This window comes from Argopecten irradians, chromosome 14, assembly GCF_041381155.1.
Source record: "Argopecten irradians isolate NY chromosome 14, Ai_NY, whole genome shotgun sequence".
Classification (NCBI taxonomy): domain Eukaryota; kingdom Metazoa; phylum Mollusca; class Bivalvia; order Pectinida; family Pectinidae; genus Argopecten; species Argopecten irradians.
The window spans coordinates 36,439,741-36,464,910 of NC_091147.1; the positions used below are offsets into that span (position 1 = coordinate 36,439,741).

Consider the following 25,170-nt stretch of genomic DNA (forward strand, 5'->3'; position numbering starts at 1 on the left):
ATCTTTTTGGAGGCCTAATTGGTCTAAATCAAAATTCGGTAAAACTCTGATTATATAAGATATACTTAACGCATTGAATCAAATACGAGAAGGGAGGAAAGTTCCCAGAAACAAAATAAATCTACCCCACCAAGCCAGTATAAATGACTTTGATTATATATGTACATGTATTTGGTGCTTTTCGCACCTGCGTTTGAATAAATTCCACCTACTAATTACATTTTTATAAATTTTAAGTATTTAGATTATTAAAAACTGTTAGTTTAATATTACAAGCCGAATATTATTTATACAAGCAGAGACATATATAGGTAACTATGTCTTCCCTAGCTATATATATTCCGACTGGTTATATTAGTTAATGAATATAATAAAAGTTAACACCCCCTTCCCCCTCCTACTGGAAAAGTCAAGGATTTATAAGTGAGAAGGATTCGTGACTGCATGTCTCTTTACACTACTAAACATCATGCAAGACGCCTATTCACCGGGAATAAATAAATTAATTTAGCTACAACAGTTGGTAAGTCAGAGCAAGGACGTATATGAATGAGACTTATAAATCCTTGGTCAAAGGCAGCAATATAAATACCATGGGAGAAAATGCCAGTTTTAGGATATATGATAAGTTGCATAACGATTGGCTTCTGTTTTCAACGGTGAAATATAAATTTCATGTATGTATTAATTAGGCGCTTTAATTTTGAGGTAAAAAGAATGGGTTATTTATGTGAAGATTAAACAATTGAGATGGTCTTAGTTCGAGTATTATTTTTATCTTTTACGCTTCAAAGGTAAGTACACGAAACTCCATAAATGACAAAAGTTTAAATTACTATCAATACTATCAATACTGGTAGCCACAATGGGTCTCCTTGTTGCACACCAGGTTGAGAAAAAAAATGTATACGTAAATCCTTTCGGGTGTATGGAAATCACAACAGCTTCATTACAAAATCTATGAATATACACATATGTTGGACTATGATAGTCCAAAGGGCCCGGTAATTCCTTGGGTATATAAATATTTCTGTAAGCACCAGCATGTACCACTTGTACCACTGTATATCGAGCCAGCTGGGCGGCAGTCTATGGCTGATTCCGGGGGTTACTATCCGGCGTTCGAAATTAACGTCTGTTCATCTGCTCGTGGCCGACAACTTTATAGTCGGGCAGAAATTTTTGCCATGTAGAATTGTGGAAAAGTTGAAGATCAAAATGTACAAAACTAATTTTTCGTCATATTCTGTTGTTCAGTCAACTTTGTTGAGAGCGAACATTACTAATCCGGACATGCGGATATATTCTGTTAGTAAAACGATTAATTTGTTAGTATATAGTATTGTAATTTTATAAACTAAAAGGATGAAGGATAAATTGTAACTTTGTAAGAACCAGTAATTTTCAATCAGGACCAGTAACTTTTTGGGTCATCCGGATCCGGTCCTTAGGACCAGCAGTAAGATATCTTTAATTAAAGGAGAACACTGTTACTATCACTGTGGATATAATGTAACAACAACGTAACGGCGGTGATAGTAACACCTGGTTTATCGAGGGTGCGGTTATTTCACTTGGTGTTAAGTATAAAGTACTGTACTACATGTAGTACACTATGTAGTAAATGACTATTAAAAGGGCATAAACAAAAACAAATAAGACAAACACATTCTACACACGATAACAGTCCCGGCCCGTACACACGACGTTTAAACTAAAAGGTGTTTGGCATTGTTTTATATATATATATACCGACAATGTACTCGATTGTCTTTGAGTTGTGAATCTAAAGCAGTTTAATAACGCAATACACATGTGTATTCGTAAAGGCTACATGTATCACATGTTCCGGTTGTGGGGAGCTATTGTCTATCGTTATCTCGTCTCTTAATAACAAAACTGTTACGGGTGGATGAGTTTTACCTGTACCACTAATTACAGGTAACTGATACACAGGTACGAATCTACGACAATGTATTCTTACAGATGTCCTTGTGGTGTTCTTGCATTTGCACGAATACACACATATACTCATTGTTTTATCCGGGCATTAACCAGGGTACGTGTTTGGATCTTTAAATTAACTTTATAACCCATATATCATGGCCAATATTGATATTTGATTTTCCTCTGGACAGGCTTAATAGTGCATGCATAGAAAAAAAATGTCTTTTTATCAAACTGTATTTGATCTCGGCGTGAGATGGAGTTACATGTAAACAAAGAAATTGATTTCCAGAAATAATTAATTCGGCTCAAGTGTAACTGATTAGTAGTATGTCTGGCGTGAAGATAATAAAGACATGTGATATTGTCACCTGGTGAAAGAATACAAGAACGGCTGAAACCGAGTAGAATGGGATCATCGGCATCTCGCGTGTGTGGAACGGGTGCCCTGGGAGTAGTAAAACTTCACAGAGAGGTATGTATGCAAAACGAGCATAGAGCCAAGTTCATCCTCGACATTCTAGGGGTTACTATTTCTGTCGTCAATCATTTCCACCCTTTGACTACTGTATATCATAGCAAAACTGAAGGCCCTGTCTACGACAACATATGAGCAGGTAATTTGTTCCTTTGATGTACATCAAAAGTATTAAATAAAAGTATATTTCGGTTGACCAAATTAACTGTTCATACGTTTTTTCGCAGAAAATTGAAAGCAGTTCAGGAGAAAATTAACTGACCAATCACAGGTCAGCAGAATTTTCCTATGAAGATTACAGGAAACCTGAACTGCTTTAAATTTACTTTGAGATAGTCTAGGGATGGATATAACGACAGTGAAAGTAAACCCTGGGATATCGAGTATGAGCCAGGTTTAAACAAGTGAATGCAGTGTTATTTTCCAAATAGTTTTCTACGGAAGGGGTTTTCTTAGGTCGATACTCATGATACTATACATGGCCTAGATCCCTAACGAGCACAAATCCTTTCTGAGAAGATTCCCTGGTGTTTTGAGAGCATTCTTATTGAAAATATAATAAATACATTTATAGTTGGAATAAATGATATTTCAAATGAAAGTGGCCATCGGTTATTGTCAAGATATGTGTAACAATTCAACGAGTTTCGAAATAAATGTCCCAAAATATAGAATCTTCAATACATAGATATATTCCGGTTTCTAGGTGAATTATAGCAATATTTCATCGAAATAGTTGGGCTAGTGTGAACTACGTTTGGAAAATATAAAAGAGTTTCCAACACACGAGATTAAATATATATTGAAATTATTCGTCAAGAAACTATGAATATATTTCTGTTTATTACATATTTACGTCTCTATCCTATTGTAGATTAGACCTACCGATAACGGTAGATTTGTTTCAATCTGCCGTGATACGTACTTACTCCCCATTAATTTATTTCCCGCTTACAAATGATTTTAGTTCAGAATTAAAGATGACCCAGTTCGATTTATATACCATGACATCTCGACATACCATGGGCAACTATTACTTTGGATATGGCGACAATGAAAGTAACCCCTGGAGTATCGAGGGTGTACGTACACGGAGGTGATGCATATTCGTTTTGACTGGCATTTCTACATGAAGATTTTACTACACGTGCCAATTAACTGTCTTTATGAACGTCTTAGAATCTACATTCAAACATGCTTATTTTGTCGACCAGTCGTGTCATTTAAATAACCATAATACTGCAAATTCAAACTTTAATTATTTATACCTATATTATTATCATTAACAATAAAATTTTATGTTTTGTAACATGATGCTTATAAAGTAGATTTTCTTTTGTCTTGATATTGTTTTTATAATATTCGAATCGTCATGTGATTGTATGAAGACTAGATATTTTGTTTACGTATACTTCATACATTCATAGGGGTTGCGCGGATCTGACGATACATATAGAGAGCATATAATGGATGTTTAATAGCAATTATAGCGTAAATTTGTCAGGTCCCTGTGATATTTAATTCCGATAACACAGATCTATACGGCTTGTTGCTGTCACCAGTATAACAACTACAGGTTGTTTGGCAAAATGACTGATTAGATTTCGATAATTACTTAATGCAGTACGTGCAACCTTGCTCGTGTAGGACAAACTGCGGACTACCTGCACACATATATCGAGACGTCGGTAAGTTTTAAGTAATATTTCTATCGAAATGTCAATTTATGGTATACTATGATATGATATACGGTATCGAAGGTTATTCTTAAAGTATTGAAAAGCACATTTATTTGCCAACGCTCGAGTTTTATGGTCGATATGCATTGCTAGTAACTACTGTAAGAATCTAATATACAACGTTGAAATTTGCGATATTTTTCGTAAGTTGTCATCTCCATGACGACCATCTCACATTCGCGACTTCGTCATCTTGACTTCATAAAATGATTGATGTTTTCAATGATGTAATGCGTATCAAATACATTGTATGACCATGGCCTTGAATAATTTCAAATTCCACAAATAGAAATTCTTAAGGGTTGGTCGGTGTCATTTTTTATATTTTATTTCCATCTAAGACATGATTTTAATGATAGAAGGATATCGGTAGACAGTTTATGTTGTATATCGCTAATCCATCTTTCAAAGACTAATCGTCATCGATTCGCAGATACGAATTCGTTTGTTTCTCGGACTTGACTTGATGAAAGGGGAAGCTTCTTTGGAGAGACTTAAACTGCAGTGTCACAGTGAATCAACTTGCTCGTAAAGGATAAAAACACCATGTAGAAATGTAAAAGTTTTGTTGTACACATGGAAAAGATTTAAATCCTGACACACACATGTGTTTTATTCTGCGTTTTTGAAGTGAAGGTTGGAATGTGTCTTATCGATTACCGAGATAGAGTGGTATAACGACCCCCAACGTCGTAAGGCGATCAAGTGAAGTGCTACATCACAGGGACTTGGAACGAATTTCCAGCCAACGGTCAATAAAATATGTATTATATACTATGTCTGTAATACAAAAATGATCGTTAGTTGGAAATCCGTGTCAAGCCCATGTGTACTACACGCGGTATATCAAGAGTCTTGATTTGCAACTGGTATCAGGGAATCAGGGGATCAGATCTGTTTTGGACGTGTTTTGTCCAATCCCAGTCTGTATAGATATAGTCCGAGTAATTCTTGCCATAACACTAGGCTTAAACATTTTATAAGACATCTTTTAATAAGACCCAAGCGAGTATCACGATATAAAGATGGCAGGTTTGTAAAAATGTTAAATGCTGACGTGTTTTCGGCGATGTATAAAAATCTCATCCATTGTATTCTTAAGATATGTGCCTATCTCGAACAATGTTTTTATCAAAGATGCATTTCTCTTTTCAAATGTCCATTCATTTATTTTTCAATCATTTCGCAATGTACCTTATTTTAGGATGTGTGATATATTTGTTTATTTTCTTCTCTAGGTGATTGACCCCGCCCCGACCCCAGATATTGACAGCACATCCGGGGATTTCAGTGATGAGGATGACGTCAGTCACGCAGACGTTCCTGTCAAGCGTCATCAGATCGTGGAAATCGCCGACACAGGGGGTACAGAGGTCACGTGGTCTGATCTCATATGTAGGGAAAAGGGGATCGTCATAGAGCAGGTTATTCCTCCAATAAACACGGCCTATGTTGGACTATATTCTTCAAAAAAGGAAAGTTCAAAGGTCATCCAAAGGTTTGATTCTATTTGTGAAAGTAATGGTATACCTGAATCTACCACGTGCACGAATTCTGATGAAGGAGATGACGACACCGATGACGTCACATCTGTAGAATCAGCAGAAAGTGTGACGCTACGTGCAAGTGACGACCTTGGGAATGAATTTATAACGTTTTTATTCAATGAACTAATTAATAATGTTATGACAGAAATGACTGAAAAAGAAATGTCAGAAGACAAAGTTATGGACGATACACAAGTTGACTCTGATTGCAAATCCACTTCTAACGCACTGGAAGATTTGATTGACAGCTCCGAGTTTGACACAGCCGAAGACTACTTGAATGAAATTGAGAACGCCTCCCGTAGGAATGATACATTTTTTGATAAATTTCCGACACCAAAAGTATAAACCACTGTTCATAGATGAAGATATACTTCGAACAGCTCATCGGAGGCATGGGAAGCAAATCGATGTTATGGTAGATCCTCCTCGAGACGACTCTGGTCGACCTCTACCATACCCGTATGTAGACTAGGTCAAGAGGCAGTAGTCTCATGTGGGATCGAGGCTGTCATATCAAGTCTAAAGGCTGCAAGGTCTGTCAAGGTACGTTTTTATAGCTTGGTTTGATATTGTTTCCATTGTCGATATCTACGATCATCTAAAGATTTGTTAGGTTATGATGTTAGGTTATGATGGTAAAGGAAAACCGGAGTACTCAGAGAAATCTATCAACCTCCGACCAGTATCTGAAAACACCTGCAAACATGCTTCGAACTCGCGATAAAGTGCAGCCTACAGGTCAGACGGGATGGGGGATAGTGATTGAAGACCATAATATTAGAATAAACACGAACGGTCATCCGTTCATCATTTATAGAAATGTCCTGGCATTTTACCACTTTACCACTAGACATCCATTGGCGGGTCGTGACTTCAAAAATCATCTGTCAGCAGTTTTCAGATACGTACGGAAGGTCGGTGGTGTTTCTGTACGGCTTTCCTACACCCCCAACGTCTTACATGTTCTTTAATGTGGAAGCTGTGCATGTTCTTAAATGTGGAGGTCGGGCGTGTTCTTTCATGCGGAAACCTAGCTTTCTTTTTATCAAATGAGAATGTTTTGGATGTTCTTTTATGACCATGGATTGTTCATCGAACGTTATCAATAGACATTTAAACTCGCAGTGCAATAACATGCAAATATTATTATGCTACCATCAACTGTCTTCCACTTTGTACTTATTTCAGGAAAACGTCAACTTAAGAGACGTCCTGGCACAGATTCAGACGTCCTGCTCTGATAAAGAAGGGATCATACGATGCGTGTTCTCATTGGTTCATTTTGCTCAGAGATGCGAGCTAGAGGACTTGGCGAGTGAAGTAGCAGACGGGAGAATGGAGGAGGATATGCTTCGAGTACACGTCTTCAATTATATATGCAGGTATGGATTAGAAAGTCAACATAGTAATATGTACGTTCACTGTTTCTCAAATCATAGGAAAAAATCTATAGTATTATGTACATTTTGTAATATTGTAATAAACAACTCCTGTTTAGGAAAATTTTACTCGGGCCAGTAACGCACGCCCTCTCTGCTGAATTGCAGCAAATTTTTTTGCTGATTGGTGATTATAATACATGCTGTCCACTGATTGGTCATTAGAACACGTTCTGTTCGTCTGATTAGTTATTGAAACACGCCTTTTTAATTGGTCATTAAAACATATCCCGGGTAACTGATTTATCAATTGAACACGTCATGTCTACTGATCGGATCTATACCCTTTTACTAATTGGTCACTGCAATATTCACCAATGTTTACTAAAGCGAAATTTGACTCTTCCTTCTGTCTACTGACAATACAAAATAATGTCGATACCTCTATAAGGTATCCGAGTCCACATGAATAAAACTGTTTTGTTACCGAAATTCCCGTAGTTTTTTATCCTCCAAAGGCATTGCATTCCTCCAGATATTCCTCATCGTAAAGTTTGAACAAAGGATACTATATTTGTTTCAGATCCATGGACACTCCAACTGCTACTATAAGCGGCTATCACAAACTGGACACCGTCGATAGCGACATCGACGATAAGCAGCAAAAACTGTCACTTTGGTCGGCGGTACTAATAAATGATATCTGGAAATACATTGATACAAACAGACGAAGTGTATTTCGGGACGAGAAACACCTATGGAAGGTATATAGGCCATCGTTCTGTACCTCGTGGCTCGTCAGTCCGCTGTGCTTCATCCAGACGCATCTACCTCAGAAACGGTACTGGCAGCAACTTAGTCGACCAGTCAGTAAATCTGAGTGGGACAACATGGTGTTTTTGACGCCGCACTTCTTTCATTATAATCTTCAACTCCACAGCCATAACAGGTACGAGATCTCGTGTGACGAAGAGAGTTTCACAGTATTATTCCGTTATATGGAGCGCAACCATCTTCTCTTTGAAGCGAAGCTTCTATATAGGGGCAATCCAGTACAGATTAGTCTACCGAAGAACTGCTCATGTACATTTGTGGAAACTCGGATTTCTGACACCTCGGAGCTAGTTGTCCGTGTTGTCCCACCTCATCCAGGTGAATTTGTCCTCGCAATATTTGGACTCGACATTTTAGAGGATCCCTACAAGTGCATGCATTTATGCTCGTATAAAATACGATGTAACAAGCGTTCTGATGATGTAACTCTCTTCCCTTCCGTATCTCAGGGTCGGTATCAGTGGGGACCTGGTGCCGATACACTGAAAGCTGGTTTATTCCCGGCAAACTGTTTCGATTCCTCTGTCGTCTGTGAAGGACCTTCCCTGCACCTTAAGTTCCGAATATCAAGTGATTCTAACAATGTGGATTTAGTGTCAACTATGACAGGCGGGGATAATTTTGAAGATAATCTCAATAGACACGTATTTTTCTGGGTGGCGGATGGTCTGGCCCATTTCCTGGTACACTCCCCAGGTCCGGGGCGATACGTGTTGAACATTTGTCAGAAAATGCGAAACACTACTGTTGCCATTTGCTCGTATCTACTCGAGTTTAGAAGTACGGCTTCAGACGTCGTTCTCCCCCCGGGATTTACAGCAAACAAGCTGGGTACCACAAAGACAGGTCTAGCTGCTGGATTCGAAAAGAAAGAATGGCTTGCGGCATTTTCGACCGCTCCCGCAACGGGTGAACTGGTGCTTAATCCTGTATTTGACCACGATCAAGTCACCAATAGCTACATACAGCTACGACTTCTAGGTAGGGACTGCATGGACATGACATTATACACTAAATGCAATCTGGAAGAAAATAATTTGTCGTGTACAATTCTTCTTCCACGAGTAGGCACTTACCTACTTTCCCTCCACGTAGAGTCAGTGAACGGTTCAACAACGTGTTGGCACAATGCTATTATCATTGCTGAAGTTCCGTGTTCAAACTGGGCACCATTTCCCAGCCGAACTCGCGATGTACCGATCGACTTCTGCTTGCACTCGCCACTTTCTGGACAAATTCCGGCCAAATCACAAGTAACGTTTTCTTTGCAATTAAACGAGGCACACGATGTTGCTGTGGTGACTAGCGGTGGGTGGTTTCATTTGGAAAAATCGATCTCTAACTCTTCGTTGTGGACTGGAAATGTAAACACGGGAGCAAGAGGGACGGATATGAAATTGTGTGCCCGTTTCGAATCTGGATCAGGAACTTTCACACCTCTGTGTATCTACAAGGTAAGTTTGAATCAGGGGCTTTAGCCTTATGTTTTACCAGGTAAGTTATAGGAACGTTCACTTAGATATCGTACTCTAGTATAGGTCAAGGATACATGTTAATAAAGTTCTCATCAGGAGCATCCCTTGTATCGTGCACTTGTCTGTGGTGGTAAGGGTACTTGATGTATTATCGCTGTTTCATCTGGCCAGGCTTTGGCTCGTCTTCTTGTATGAGCCATGCATTTTTTAATCATACGAACAATATACCTAAAGACGGGTGTCACCGTTACATCAGTCTAGCAAAGACCACAGGGAAATTACGAAACAAGTGCGATCTTTATTTTGTTTTCCCTCACCATTTCCTATGAACTTGGAAACTTTGGAATTTAAGAATGCTAAGACGTGTTGATTAGGGCTTTGGTATTCATCAATAAATTTTACAAATTAATTTGTTGTGCATTAATAAAATTATGCCAAGGTTCGCTCGAATCTGGTAACCACGTATTTGTCTGTATGTTAACTTTGCTCTTGTAAATAATAAGGATAAACGTGTAGATATTTACAGCGGTCTAATTTTACTTTGTTGGAGTCATCATTCACTATCAATGTCCGATTTCGTTAAATAACATAACAAACAATGCAAGCCATTGTTATGCAGGACATCAAACAGAACATATACTAAACATCCTCTTTTGAGTGTGTGTCTACAAAGCAATTTTGTAGAACCCAGAAAGCGTCTGCTATTTTGATATTGCTGTGCGTTAAGTGTTGGTAACACGATATTCTATAGGAATGTTTCCAAGGATTTATCGTCATATGATATGTTCCAGGTAATCTCCGGAGACGAATACGAGTCTCGATCTCGTCAGCAGAGCAGTTTGAGAGAAACACTACTACAAAGGACAGATACTAATGTTAGGTAGGACAAAACAGCGATTTGCTAAAACGTCATATGCAGATCACCGCACAAACACGTGGATAGTTAAGATGGGGTCTGGACGAGGATCGTTAAGATGGGGTCTGGACGAGGATCGTTAAGATGAGGCTGGATGTGGATCGTTAAGATTGGGCTGGACGTGGATTGTTAAGATTTGGCTGGACATGGATCGTTAAGATTGGGCTGGACGAGGGCTGGACAAGGATCGTTAAGATTCGGCTGGACGTGGATCGTTAAGATGAGGGTTGGACGAGGATCGTTCAGATTGGGCTGGACATGGATCGTTAAGATTGGGCTGGACGTGGACTGGACAAGGGCCGTTATGATTGGGCTGGACGTGGATCGTTAAGATTGGGCTGGACGAGGATCGTTTAGATTGGGCTGGACGTGGATCGTTAAGATTGGACTGGACGTGGGCTGGACAAGGATAGTTAATTTGGGCTGGACGTGGATCGTTAAGATAGGGACTGGATGTTAATACGTTAAGATCGTTGCTGGAAGAGGATCGTTCAGATGAGAGTTTCCAGTCTTTAGGAAGCTGGTCGTGGACCGTAAAGATATAGAGGTTAGACGTACGCGTGGGTCCGTTAAGATGGGACTGGACGTGGATCCATTCAGATGGAGGGCTGGATGTTCAGATAAGGCCTGAATGTGGATCGTTATAAGATGGGAGTTTCCCGTCTTTACATAACACAATGAACGTCAATCGTATGGCGAAAGTCCTCTTGACGTGGTCATCCTTTCTAGTCGGACGATTCAAAAGTCATTGGGATAAACCATCGCCCACTTTTCAATTTTCATTGAAAAAATCACTGCAAGTGATACATTCCTGACGAAGATTTTCAATTTTTTTTTGCGCTGAATAACATAGGATTACAAAATATAAGTAAAATGTTTTCTTCATTTTATTTATCCCACATTGACTAAAAAATCACCCATTATAAACGATAAAATATTAGTACATTTTTCAAACTCAATAATTATACTCAAACCATTGAGTAAATAAATAAACATGTAAACATTAAATAGGTTTATTAATTTATATCAAGTCATGAAGTTATTTTTTAAGTTTTAGTTTTTGCAAGCCTTATAAGCAAAGATTAAAACTTGAAGATGAGTTGCATGCAATTTCTTATCAGATAAACATACACTTAAATTTAAATCATGATTTATCACAATTCATAGCACATTTCAATATTTTTTAATATCAGGATGTGATAAGAAAAGCAGCCCTTATGCACTGCCTTCTTTCATTCCTGACAACACCTCATTGTCCATATCATAACATCACAATGGTTACATTACACTTCTGATAAGAGATACATACAAAAGTACTATATAACAAGAAATATTCGTGGGTACTTTCTTTTGCGGGTTTGAGCATTGAAGTAATTTCATTGATTTGAATATTTGTGTTTAGTCGATAGAACCATAATGACAATAATGTAAAAACTATTTTTTTTTTCATTTGTAATTTCACTGCAACCATGAAAACAATGAAGGTGTCTACATGACGAACATTTCATGTTATACATTACTAGATTCAATGGAATTAACGTGAATACATATGTTATTCACAGAATGAAGAATGTAGTCTGGTTCCATTCAAAATTTGAGTTTCACTCAATGAACTTGATAAATGCATCACACACTTAACAAATATACAGTGTGTATATCTTCATTAAACAAACCTTTTCTGAATATCTTTAAGTTTATAATCCCCAAAACTCAAGATAAATTGACCTTGAGGCTGAAATATTTGCATATGAATTATTTCATCAATAGGAAATGGATAGAGAAGTTAAATAAGCATACTGAGTATGTTCCGCCCACTTAAGTTAACAATCTTTGACTCTGTATATACTAATAATCAATCTGATCAATCAGATCCTTTATGGTTGAGAATCAGGATCTGGATCTTAACATTACGGACCTATTATCAGAAGATATAACATACTCACCCCTGAAATTTTATATTAAACTGTTCCAGCTTTAGTTTTGGGAGATTTCAAATGAATCCTCAGGGGTGAATGAGTGAACAATACCTTACCTATGATTTATTGCTGATATCATCAGAACAATAATTCTGATATTTAAATATTGCATATTCTGCATGTGCATGTCTAAATAAGAAAGAACATACAAATGGACGCCAGGCCGTTCTGGTAGTGTAAAAAGGAGCAATGTATTATTTGTGAGGTATGTCCAAATAAGGAAAGAGCACATGTTCTTTGCAATTTTTCCAGTAAGAGTCCACACATGCATGTCCAAATAAGGAGAGAACACATGTTCTTTGCTATTGTTCCTACTAAGAGTCCACATTGTATGTCCAAATAAGGAATGAGCCATTTTATAAGCATCTGTATCACAGAATAAATATTTGATTCGTGTAACCCACTCAGGACTTGGAAGTTGATAGCAGTAAATTGATCTGGAATTGAATAAATCACACAACTTGTTACAACATGGTATTTTAAGATATTCATATCAGCAGCATTATCATAATTTCTTCAGTTTTGGGAAAGATTTTTCGACTTTATCTTCTTCACTGTCTTTGAATCTCTTGGTTGTTGAGAAGATGTCATTTGAAAATTCAAGCATATACGATCTCTGTGATCTTGAATAAAGGTTAAAGCTATTCATTTCATCAATTGCGGTTACTCCTCATCCAATCAACTTTATACTACTATAGGTCAAATATGAAGTCTTTCGGTCAAGAAAAAAAAACACCCGAAAAATGCACATGCAAATTGTTTGCAAAATGATGATCACCAGGTGGGTCAGAGATGCCTACAGCACATAGACTGCGGTGACAGATAACAGATAACAGACAAAAAGTCAATCCAAACTTTACCTGTTCTGAGCTAGGTGAAGCCACGATCTGTCTGTCCTCTTCCGTGTAATGGTCAGCTAGGATCTTATCTATCTGTTGGTATGTCTGTTGAATGTTCACCTACAAACAGATTTTACACAAAAATACACAACAAATAATTGCACTTTGAAATAGCTTTATCTGCCAATACAGCTATAAACACAAACTAAGATAGAAAATTACTAATTGTTAGAATTTCTTACATATGGAGTTAAATCAAAAGTCAAACAAAAGAATAGAATTAATTATCTTTAAAACTAATAGACCATCAATGAATAGTTTTGGACATTTATTGTTTTTGCTTACTTTCCCTGCTTCCAGCAGATGACTTTCATTGGTAGAATAGCTTTCATTGCTCCAAATGTATTAATTTTTGTAGTGAATACAAAGTCATTAAACATTTACTAAAACATCTGATGGGTGTTTTGGATTATCATTAGCACAAAATGACCTCGACCTACTTTTATTGGTTTGAAGAGAATGACTTCTGTGTCTCGGTTAGCGAGGTATAGTGACATTGAACGTTGCACTGTAGGGAGGCGTGTCTTGAGATTGCGATATGTCTCCGACATGACGTCATGTAACTTCTCTGGGGTGGCAAAGGGCTGTTGTCGGAGCGAGACATTTCTGACTGGCTCCTCAGTCTTCATACTGATTACCACATTAGCCTACAACATCATAAACAACTTATTGATATCAAAACATAACACATATCGTAACATCACCTTAGTTACCATATCACTCCATGGCCACTCTATAACACCATACTAAACATATCCTTGGTTACACAGTATCTCTATTGTTTCCAAACGTTTTTCTGTTTACTTAACGTCTACAAGGTAAACAAATATCTTCTTGGTTATCTATCATCCCCATGGTTACTTAACATATCCATGTTTACTGAAAACTATTGTTAACATTTAGCATGTATGTGGTAACAATCCATCTTCATCTAGTCATCAAACATCACTATCGTCACTAAACATGTTAATAGATATAAAATATCTCCATGAGATATACAATGTACAGTGTTTTTCCTGCCTATATATTTGGGGCCGAAATAAGGCCCCATTCCCAATTGTATTTCTTGTTATTTTTTCCCTAATCTATGTCTAAATTTCCCAAATCAGTGAGTTGATGCGTATTTTGTGCGACGAAACTAAATTTTTTAGGAAATCCCAAGTCTGAATGTCGTATTTTAGTAACCATTTTTACACTTGATTCTTAGAGGAGCATAATTGTCTATTCTGCCTTTTCCTAAATTTCCATAAACACAGTTCAAATTTTTCATTTCCTACTTTTATCGCACAAAATTTCCAAATTTTCACCAGGTGGCAATTTCCAAAATACCCAGGAAAAACACTGATGTATCACCATGGTTACAATACCAAGGTATATATATATATATGGTTGCAAAACTCCGGTAACAAAATATCTTCATGAACACAATGTATCTCCATGGTAACAAAATATCTTCATGGACACAATGTATCTCCAAGGTAACAAAATATCTTCATGGACCAAATGTAACTCCAAGGTAACAAACCAACCATCTCTATGGTCACCAAAGTTCTCCATGGTCATGGTAACATGGTCATGGTAACAATACCAAGGTATGTCCCCATGGTAACAAGCCATCTCCATGGTAACAAACCATCTCCCTGGTTACAAAACATCTTCATGGTGGCCTAACCTTTCTATGATGATACTCACCATACATCATCAATACATGGGTTGCTGTGACTCAGTAAAGGTGTCAAACATATAGTAAAAGATCTTAACAAACTAAAACTGTTGCCAGAGTGGACAACTAATACCCCCTGCTGCACAAATTTAGTAATTACTCTATTAATAAGGGATATTGCACAACCCTATATAGTGTACTCAACTCCCCTTTATGTCAGGGCTCTGTGTAACAAAATTTATCAAAATCTGTAAAGTATTTTAAAAGAAGTTTGCTGGACAATGTTGTGTCTACCGACAGACAGACAGATGGAAAACCCAATTCCGGTATATATACCAACCCCTCCCACTTCCCACCCCCAAACCCCCTAACAACTTCATTACAGGGGGTATAAAACTATGATGTCAAGGTAGGGCAGTTGACAGTTTCATTTTCTTGATATACTTACTCTTGATAGGAATGTCTGAACTGGTTCAGTAAACAGACTTGTTACATGATGTATGAAATCCTCACAACTTTTCTTAAGCTGCTGATCAACATCTCTTTTAGAGTCCACAAAATATTCGGTCACCTGGGGCGTTCCCTGAAAAGCAATATTATCTTGTGATATTTAATCATTTTCATAATTATATATTTTTTATAAAATTCTATTCACATTTTTTTTCATAAAATGTGTAAATCATATTCTATTAGTCAAGCAATTATAAAACATTATTTATATTATCAAAAGTTTATCCTATGAATATGACCTTAATTTTTTTTTTTTTTTTTTTTTTTTTTTTGCTGGAAGACAAGAAATATGAAGGTTACCTCGAGTATGAACTGTAGTATTGAATTGGTGCTGTTTAAGGCGAACAGTTTGGATTTGTTATTGACCAGTCCATAAGCAGCACCTGAAAGCAAACATTTTATCTGTATGTAAGAAAATATTCAGAATGCAAAATGATAAACATTAGCTTTGGTCTTACATTAAGTTGAACTGTCAAAATGATGAGGCAAATTAAAGACTCACTATGCAGATACATAATATGCAATATGATGGTAAATATGGCTTTAATTTTTCTCGTCGTTTTGACTGTTTGAATGTGGAAATAAATGTCATGATAGATGATTGTGGTGACCATACATCAACAAATTGACATTATGTCAATACACAGATATTGTAAATCACTTTATTTTTGCATATACAGAGGCATCCTCTTAAAAAATATGACATTAAGAGGAATGTGATATTAACAGCTGTTGAAACATTTTCAATCATTTACATGCATTAAAACAGTACTATATTTTGCATCTTCATCATTTTAAACAAATTTGCGAATACGTTAATTCTGAAACCAGGACTATATATAGAGTTATATATTAAAGATGCTCCATCGCCGACAAAGCATAAATAATAATCATCATTTGAACAATAATTGGTTTTTAATCTGTATATATATGCCTAATTTACACAAAAAATATCATAAAATAATTCATTTCACCTTTGGTGCATGCGAAATCATTACTTCATTCCATATAAGATACAGTGTCATGGAATTTTTTCGGGATGCAATTAATTATTTTTCATATTTTTAACTTGAAGTAAAATCAGAGACTCAAACTTTTTAATGGTGGTAAATGGTGTAAAGTAAGTAACTTTTGTAACTGAAGAAAAATATTAAATCATCTGCTCCTGTTTTCGATAGAGAAAAATACCATTTGTCAGCGGTGGAGCATCTTTAAGTATATGTATTTTAATATCATTCATGAACCATTTCAATAAACATTTCAGTTCTCCTGCCAATTCAGAAATTTTGAAATCATTTTTGTTAGTAGTCATGACTATTTATCTGAACTGTTTAAAATAAGGTCAATATACGAGGCAAATTACAAATGAATCATAAGGATTAAAGGCCATATCGACCATTGGCTCAAATTAAGATGTTTGGATTTGGTCTCCGAAGGATTTTAATTAGACTAAATGTAATGACAAGAAAATGTTTGATTACTACAAGAAGATAAATGGGAAAAATAGAGGAATGTTTAAATAATGATGGAATGAAACCGTACAATGACAAAATAGCATATTCCGTAACAGAACAGATAGTAGAAGGTTGCTAAAAGTTACACTAGGACTAGATCTAATGTATTTAGTATTGTACAAATGAAATAATTTATTTTCCTTGGACTCAATTTTTGTGGATGATACAATTTCACAATTTTGTTGGCCATGAAGAAGACCTCAACAACATATAATATTCTGTTAATAGTAAATAATAAAATAAGAAACAAACAAATATGCTACAACAACCCAAATAGTTTTTAAAGGCCCACTACCTTCCGGGGCAAAATTTAAAGGTTTCTTAAAAACATTAATAACAAAAGAAAATATATATATCGATGGCTTAAGATAAGGTTACAACACCAAACATATGCAAGATTTCCTGTCTAATGTACGATATCAGTGGAGATTCATTTCGCTGTTTTGCCGTCTGGCGCAGTGTCGTCAACTACCACGCGGTATTTAGGACGACGGTGGGAAACATACCATAAACGACCCGCATTATGAAAATTAACATTTTATTTATTCTTATTAAACAGTTCTGAAGGTGATGATAAGTGTGCTAGTAAACGTATAGTTAATAACTTCTGCGACTCTACAAAATTATTGATCTCGTTTTACATTCCTATTTTAAAAATTAAAAGCCGTTTCGGAAAGGTAGTGGCCCTTTAAAATGCCAATACCATACTAAGGCTATATCATTAGCATTTTTTCAGAAGTACATGCTTATAATGATGTGATTTTATAAACAATGCATACATGACATTTGTATACATTCATTTAGATTTTGTGAGGATGTAAACCTGCTGATTTTGGTTAAAAAACAAAAACTAAACTAGAAATATGTCTGTTAGACATTAAGTGCTCGCTAAATACTTCCTAACCTTAATTTCCGCTATGAAATCATCCCCTGCAACAGGTGTATGTAGCACTTTCGCTCATTATCCTTGGAACTATTGCAAGGAGATGGTTTACACCCTTGGTGTATTGTACTCAATACTTTCCTTAACTTCATCAGAACTTTAAATGTGAAATTACTTTGAAGTTCTTTGTTACATAAAAGTGTGTTTATTATCATATTGATATTGATACCATATTCTTGTTTCGTTGTTCAAAATAGTCGTACGCTAGAACACCGTCCAGTCTCTGTGCACGTGGTGACTTACCTGTGTCATGCTTGAACACCTTTCTGGGGTACATTAGACCTAGAGCTCAGACACTCAGACTAATATTTTATAATGTGTTTTTTTTATTCTGTTTCTGTCATGCAAAGCTGTGTAATTTTTATTAATATCAATTAGAACTGCAGCAAATGCAGTCTATGGTCACAGGGTATAGTAAGCGATAGTGCAACGTACACCTAGGACCTAGGATGATGTGAAATAAATTAAATATGTGGCCGGTACTAAAAGTTATCCGTTTCGTCACTTTCTTTTATTGACTATATAAACCTGAATTGCATTGTATTGTTCCGGAAGTTTCAAAAGTCAATCAGATGCTTAGAATATCGTGACTGATGCAAGAGTTTGTATGAAACACCGCTTGAAATTTACACAAAACAAATGCATTTAGCACTGTGAAATGTCACTGTTGTTAGTGTATAGTAGGTTATCGCTGAAAAGTATATCTTAATATATGTTTTTGAAAGTTTGGTGTCACTAAATCATGGCAAATCTATTAAACGCTATAAGACACTGACTTCCAGTATCGTGTGCGCAGTTGGAATCTGCGCATAGCAGATGTACACAGACTCTACACCCGACAAGAAAAATAATAGTACGAGTACACTCGCACTAAAAAATCGAACTCCAAGAAAATATTATGATATCACAGTGCAGTATGTATGGGTACAAGACTGTGTTGTTAAGGATTTATTACAAACAGATCTATAGAACAATCTAATTAATATTCTCTTCATAAATTATCAACTTTGTAGCTATCTTCAGCCGAAAAGGAACATGACTACTTATCAAGAGTTAAGTCTCTTCCCTTTAAGAGTAAATATTGAAAAGAACTTAATCTAAGAAGACTTTATATATGATAATAGAAAAGTTAGCCACTTTGTTCTGAAATAAGAAAGTTGACACATTTTTAAAGACTTAACACTGCCAGCTTAGCAAAAGCCTCAAAATAGATGAATTTTGTCAATCACACTTGACTTGCCAAGTTGAGATATTCTGTGTGCATGAAATGTACAAGTCTAACTATTTTTTTCTTAACTCATTCACTCCTGAAGAACCATTTAGGCTCATCAAAATCAAAGACAAGATCAGTCCATTTTGAAATTTCAGGGGCGAATGAGTTAAATTGCCCTTTTTATGCAACATCAAAACCTTTCAATGTAGATAAATAGTTAACCATCATGCAATATATGAAATGTTTAAAATCATATGACCCATTTCTAGGTCATTAAATGTCATATGACCCATTTCTAGGTCAGTAAAATCATATATCATATGACCCATTTCTAGGTCAGTTAAATGTCATATGACCCATTTCTAGGTCAGCAATATATGAAATGTTTAAAATCATATGACCCATTTCTAGGTCAGTAAATGTCATATGACCCATTTCTAGGTCAGTAAATGTCATATGACCCATTTCTAGGTCAGTAAATGTCATATGACCCATTTCTAGGTCAGTAAATGTCATATGACCCATTTCTAGGTCAGTAAATGTCATATGACCCATTTCTAGGACAGTAAAATCATATGGCTCATTTCTATGTCAGTAAAATCAAATGACCCATTTCTAGGTCAGTAAATGTCATATGACCCATTTCTAGGTCAGTAAATGTCATATGACCCATTTCTAGGTCAGTAAAATCATATGACCCATTTCTAGGTCAGTAAATGACATATGACCCATTTCTAGGTCAGTAAATGTCATATGACCCATTTCTAGGTCAGTAAAATCATATGACCCATTTCTAGGTCAGTAAAATTATATGACCCATTTCTAGGTCAGTAAAATCATATGACCCATCTCTAGGTCCATAAATGTCATATAACCCATTTCTATGTCAGTAAATGTCCAAGACAGGATCTTTGATCTCACTTAAAATTAATAATTTACCAAGAATTTTCCTATTCTAGATTAAGTGATATGATTTTAAGTACAAAACTACGAATGAGTATGTAACATGATTCGGATAAAACCAACACCATACTACAGATATAATTTCCAGCATGCACCATTTTCCAATTCACCCCTGAAGACACATTTAGGCTCTTCTTAATCAAAGACTAGACCAGTCCATTATGGTATTTCAGGGGTGAATAAGCTAAAGGATAATTATTTCAGAATGTTAGACATGAATTTTGTAAATTAATCAAAGGGGATGAAACACAAGCAAAGGGAGAAAAAACAGGAAGGGGAGATAATATGGACATGGGCAGACAACACACACAAGGGGAGTTAACACAGACATGCATCATAAGACATGGAAAGGTTACAAAAGAACACAATAAAGGAAAAAGGAATAACACAAAGGGAGATAACATGTAAGGGGAGACAATATATAACAGAGGAGATAACACAGACTACATGGGTAAAAAGTCTTAAGAGAAAAAACAAATAGGAGTAATTAAAGATGCTCCACCGCTGACAAATGGTAATTTTTCACTATCAAAAACAGGAGCAGACAATTTAGTATTTTTCTTCAGTTACAAAAGTTACTTACATTACACCATTACCACCATTGAAAAGTTTGAGCTTCTAATTTTACTTCAAGTTAATAATATGAAAAATAATTAATTGCATCCCGAAAAAAATTCCGTGGCACTATATCTTATATGGAATGAAGTAGTGATTGCGCATGCACCAAAGGCGAAATACATTATTTTATGTTATTTTTTGTGTTAATTAGGCATATATATACACGATTAAACACCAATTTTTGTTCAAATGATGAATATCATATATGCTCTGTCGACGGTGGAGCATCTTTAAGACAACAAGAATAGACAATAAAAATAACAAAAGGAGATACAAATATTAAGCAAATAAAAAAGACAATGGTAGAAAAATTATAAATAAACATTATAAGACAAAAAGACAAGGAAAGATAACATACAAAGATAAACAATTCAGATAAAAAGTACACATAGAACACAAAGGAAAAGGAGAAATAAAAAAAGGGGAGGCAACATTAGTTAGGGGAGTTAATCAGGACAAAGACAAGAGGGAAAAAATTGTTAAAGGGAGACAACACAAGATAAAGGGAGATAATATAAAAATAAGGAGACAATACCAAACCAAGGCAGAATATATTGACAAGTGGTGACATCACCAGAAATGTTGCATGTTAACCCCAGGGAAATTCATCAGTTATCTCAGAAACATCAACTTACAATACCCTAAATATTGCAGATCAGATAATACATATATTAAAACATCAACAAGATATGTAATATCATTTGTTGCAACGCCAAGAATTTACATAAACCTTTAGAATGGAAAACTGACATATGTAAAGTCTTAGTAGCAGATATAAACAATATACTCGGTTTCATAAACAGCCCATATTTGTTTTAAAGGATATGTTCCAAGAATGAATAATAGATAGTGATAATGATCATATTAACTGTATTGATTTTTTTCAGAGGTATAATCATGTAAAATACAATATTTCTGATAAGTTGAAAATTTCCCCTAGGTTGAAAAAAGAAACAGGCAGGAAGGAAATAGTTACCGAGAAATTTATGCCCAGCTTGTGATAAACTCAGGTCTGCGCAGTAAATAAATTACAGCCGCAATATTAATAAAACCAAACATTCTCATTCGCTTAGAGGAATGATCAAAAATTTTATGTGTCTATTAAACTAGTTAAAGCAATAAACATATAAAATAATTTTCAAATGAAATGGGAATGTTTGTAAAACAACAGGAGAAAAGCAAATAATGTAAAATCAAAATCAATTAAAAAACAAAACGAAAAACAAAAACAACACAAAAACCTGAGCAATCGTATTGATATCAGTGATGGATTTTGATAACATTTTCCTTTTCTTATGGTGGTTTTTTTATTAAAAAAAGATACAGGTCTGGTTGGTGGAAAAAAAAAATAAAATTATCAATACAAAAACTGCTGTAAATACTTATTTTAGCAGTTATTTTATTTATGTGCTTTTCACACTGTTTTTAAAGTGCTAATTCATGTACAATCATGCTAAATCGTAATGAAAAAGGACATAATAATTGAAAATATCAGAAAAAAGTTTTAATGCAGAAATGTGAGTGTTGTAATCATTTTTACAATGCAGGAAATAACAAAATAATAAAAGCATTGAGCATAAACAATTAAATCAGACATAATAATCTATATGTCAAAACAGAAATAGTGAGAAAAATTTTGATAAAATTTAATAAAATAAACACCATTGGTGCTGGAATTTAAATGACTGACCTTTAAATTTACTGAAGTCCAGTGACGTCTCTCGGATCGAAAAATCAGCCTGGAAGGGGGCGATTTGTTCCCGTAAAATCAAGAGATGTTTAATAATGAAGAGTTCCCCGTCTAAAACATTCTGGAAAGTGGAAAAGTCATCTGAATTAGGAATGAGTAATATATTGAAAATATAGGATCTTATTGATAAATAAGTGCTCATTTCATATGAGACTTTAGGAAATGCGTCTAAGAGTTTAGATTTTTGTGTCCTATTGAAGATGCTCAGGCAGCGCATAAACGATACTCATCATTTGAACAATAATTGGTGTTTAATTGTGTATATATGTCTAATTAACACATAAATAATATAAAGTAATTCATTTCGCTTTTGGTGCATGAGCAATCAGAACTTCATTCTATACAGGACATAGTTTCACCGAATTATTTTCGGGATTCAATGAATTTTTTTTAATTTTTTCATCTTAAAGTAAAATTTGAAGCTCAAAATTTTTCAATGGTGGTTAAAGTGTAAAGTAAGTAACTTTTGTAACTGAAGAAAAATACTTAATCGTCTGCACCTGTTTTTGATAGAGAGAAAAAAATATCATTCGTCAGCGTTGAAGTGCTCCTCATTTTTTCAACCAATTTTTAAGTACCCTTGGCGCTTTATATTAGATCGAACTATAAATGACTGCCTTTGACTGACCTTGCGTTTGGTGATGCCCTCCTTAGCATTCTGTAAACTATGTATACAAGACTGCAAAGCTTCCTGTGACAGACCTTGGAATGTGGTTTTCTGTGAATAAATATGTGAATACACATATAGTCTAAATCATTCTGTTAATATATAGGGATTGAATGTATTTTTCTAATTTTCATAGCCGCTATGAATAGCAGAAGCTATCTACAGATCCTGTGGAGGACTATTTTCTTATTGATATGAAACTGGCGTGATGTTTGAAATCAGCTGATCGATGCACGAGACGTTGTATTCATAGTGTATTCATAGTGTTTTCATAGGCAAATGTTTGTTTTTGTCAGTTGATTGATTCATAAAGTGACGAAACATTCAGAATGTAAATATACATACATGTATACAGTAAAGCTTATCAAAACTAGAACTTATTTAATCTGGATCCCTGTGTATTCTAGCATAAATATATAGTATTTTCCTTGTTAACTTATTGTAATAGAAACCTGTACAATCTGAAAACCTGGCTTTACCGACTAAATATGCTGATCCCAATGACATAGACTAGATAAGCTACACTGTACACAGCAAGCCATTATAAATAATCATTTGTTGACTTAGAAACAGTAAACAAAATACCATCTTAATACATAGAACCACACCTGTACTACTTTCATCTATTTAAGCATTAAACTATCTTCCTATGGCATCTATGGTCTATATAGATGCCAGAGCTTTGCAGACAATCATCTCATAATGCGCTAGCGCGCATTATGAAGATTGAAGAAATGAAGACTATGCCTTAGGAAGATAGTTTAATGCTTATATTTACATTATCAACTCATTTTAGGGTCTCTGCATTAACATTGTTTATGCTAGACCAGGAAAACCGTTTATCATCGACGATTTAATCCACAAGATGGAACAGTCATTTTGACGGTGATCAGTTGACATCACCACGTCAACATGAGTGACGTCATAATGGTCATGTTTTGGGTGTCAGTTATACCATCATATACTTCACTTTGCCTTGGTTAGTTTATATAGTAGAAGTGACAAGTAAATGTAAATATACACCAATAGAGTTTAGACAATAGAGGTCACGTACGTATTACTTACATCTATGCACCTGTAGAGTTTAGACAATAGAGGTTATGTACATATTACTTCCATCTATACACCAATAGAGTTTAGACAATAGAGGTCACGTACATATTACTTCCATCTATACACCAATAGAGTTTAGACAATAGAGGTCACGTATGTATTACTTACATCTATACACCAATAGAGTTTAGACAATAGAGGTCACGTACGTATTACTTACATCTATACACCAATAGAGTTTAGACAATAGAGGTCACGTACGTATTACTTACATCTATACACCAATAGAGTTTAGACAATAGAGGTCACGTATGTATTACTTACATCTATACACCAATAGAGTTTAGACAATAGAGGTCACGTACGTATTACTTACATCTATGCACCTGTAGAGTTTAGACAATAGAGGTCATGTACATATTACTTCCATCTATACACCAATAGAGTTTAGACAATAGAGGTCATGTACGTATTACTTCCATCTATACACCAATAGAGTTTAGACAATAGAGGTCACGTACGTATTACTTCCATCTATACACCAATAGAGTTTAGACAATAGAGGTCACGTACGTATTACTTACATCTATGCACCTGTAGAGTTTAGACAAAGTGACCAGCGTCCGGCGTACAGTAGGGTACCACATACCATGGAGGTCAGCGGGAGAGAGCGGCATCGAGGTCCCTATAACAAAATGTGGTACATCAGTTACTTCGCCTAATTGAATGAAAATGAAGGATCAGCCGAAGGAAAGATGACTTAAAGCATACAAAAATGGAGTGTATGACGTTACTGACACTACAGCCACACAACACAAAAATAATATCCCCACTTAGATGCTTATGCAGTGTAGTGTTTTAAGTACTTAGAAATATATCCAAGATGTAGAGCCAACGCCTTTGTTGTATGACTGGTGGGTAAATGAGTCCGCCGTCCACCTGGGTACTCCGAGGTATGCAGGGAATCAAAAATAAGTAGGGGGAACTATGATTCAGGGGAGACAATCTCAATCGACAGCCTCCTGTCTGTGGAGACTGTCTCTTCTGATTCAAAGTACTTAAAACTATAGAAAGATATTCACA

The 25,170-nt window shown here is 35.5% G+C and overlaps 3 protein-coding genes across 4 annotated transcripts in view; 2 read left to right on the top strand and 1 right to left on the bottom strand.

The window, feature by feature from the left end:
- Nucleotides 1-1,951: 1,951 nt before the first annotated feature.
- On the top strand, nt 1,952-6,059 carry LOC138307179 (uncharacterized). The gene is made up of 2 exons (XM_069247813.1): nt 1,952-2,422; nt 5,403-6,059. The coding sequence occupies exons 1-2, from the start codon at nt 2,357-2,359 to the stop codon at nt 6,057-6,059; spliced, it is 723 nt and encodes a 240-aa protein (XP_069103914.1). The 5' UTR covers nt 1,952-2,356.
- A 130-nt stretch (nt 6,060-6,189) lies between these two features.
- LOC138306852 (hillarin-like) lies at nt 6,190-11,196 on the top strand. Its single transcript, XM_069247354.1, has 4 exons — nt 6,190-6,257; nt 6,903-7,096; nt 7,677-9,381; nt 10,194-11,196. The coding sequence occupies exons 2-4, from the start codon at nt 7,050-7,052 to the stop codon at nt 10,284-10,286; spliced, it is 1,845 nt and encodes a 614-aa protein (XP_069103455.1). The 5' UTR covers nt 6,190-6,257; nt 6,903-7,049; the 3' UTR covers nt 10,287-11,196.
- Nucleotides 11,197-11,317: 121 nt separating this feature from the next.
- Nucleotides 11,318-25,170, bottom strand: part of LOC138306850 (conserved oligomeric Golgi complex subunit 3-like) — a 30,164-nt gene continuing 16,311 nt past the window's right edge. The window contains exons 14-22 of one of the 2 annotated variants that reach the window (XM_069247352.1): nt 24,672-24,772; nt 22,996-23,085; nt 22,308-22,428; nt 21,594-21,629; nt 15,667-15,749; nt 15,305-15,439; nt 13,634-13,840; nt 13,155-13,253; nt 11,318-12,731 (exon numbers count right to left, since the gene is read on the bottom strand). In XM_069247352.1, the coding sequence (XP_069103453.1) occupies nt 12,699-12,731; nt 13,155-13,253; nt 13,634-13,840; nt 15,305-15,439; nt 15,667-15,749; nt 21,594-21,629; nt 22,308-22,428; nt 22,996-23,085; nt 24,672-24,772 (905 nt within the window). In that variant the 3' untranslated portion in view covers nt 11,318-12,698. The remainder of the gene's footprint in view (nt 12,732-13,154; nt 13,254-13,633; nt 13,841-15,304; nt 15,440-15,666; nt 15,750-21,593; nt 21,630-22,307; nt 22,429-22,995; nt 23,086-24,671; nt 24,773-25,170) is intronic. The other variant, XM_069247353.1, reaches the window with a different exon arrangement.

Coding starts and splice junctions, on each gene's coding strand:
- LOC138307179 (XM_069247813.1), top strand. CDS start 2,357: ATGGGATCATCGGCATCTCGCGTGTGTGGAACGGGTGCCCTGGGAGTA. Junction 2,423..5,402: donor TAGTAAAACTTCACAGAGAG/GTATGTATGCAA, acceptor TTTCTTCTCTAG/GTGATTGACCCCGCCCCGAC.
- LOC138306852 (XM_069247354.1), top strand. CDS start 7,050: ATGGAGGAGGATATGCTTCGAGTACACGTCTTCAATTATATATGCAG. Junction 7,097..7,676: donor GTCTTCAATTATATATGCAG/GTATGGATTAGA, acceptor TATTTGTTTCAG/ATCCATGGACACTCCAACTG. Junction 9,382..10,193: donor CACCTCTGTGTATCTACAAG/GTAAGTTTGAAT, acceptor GATATGTTCCAG/GTAATCTCCGGAGACGAATA.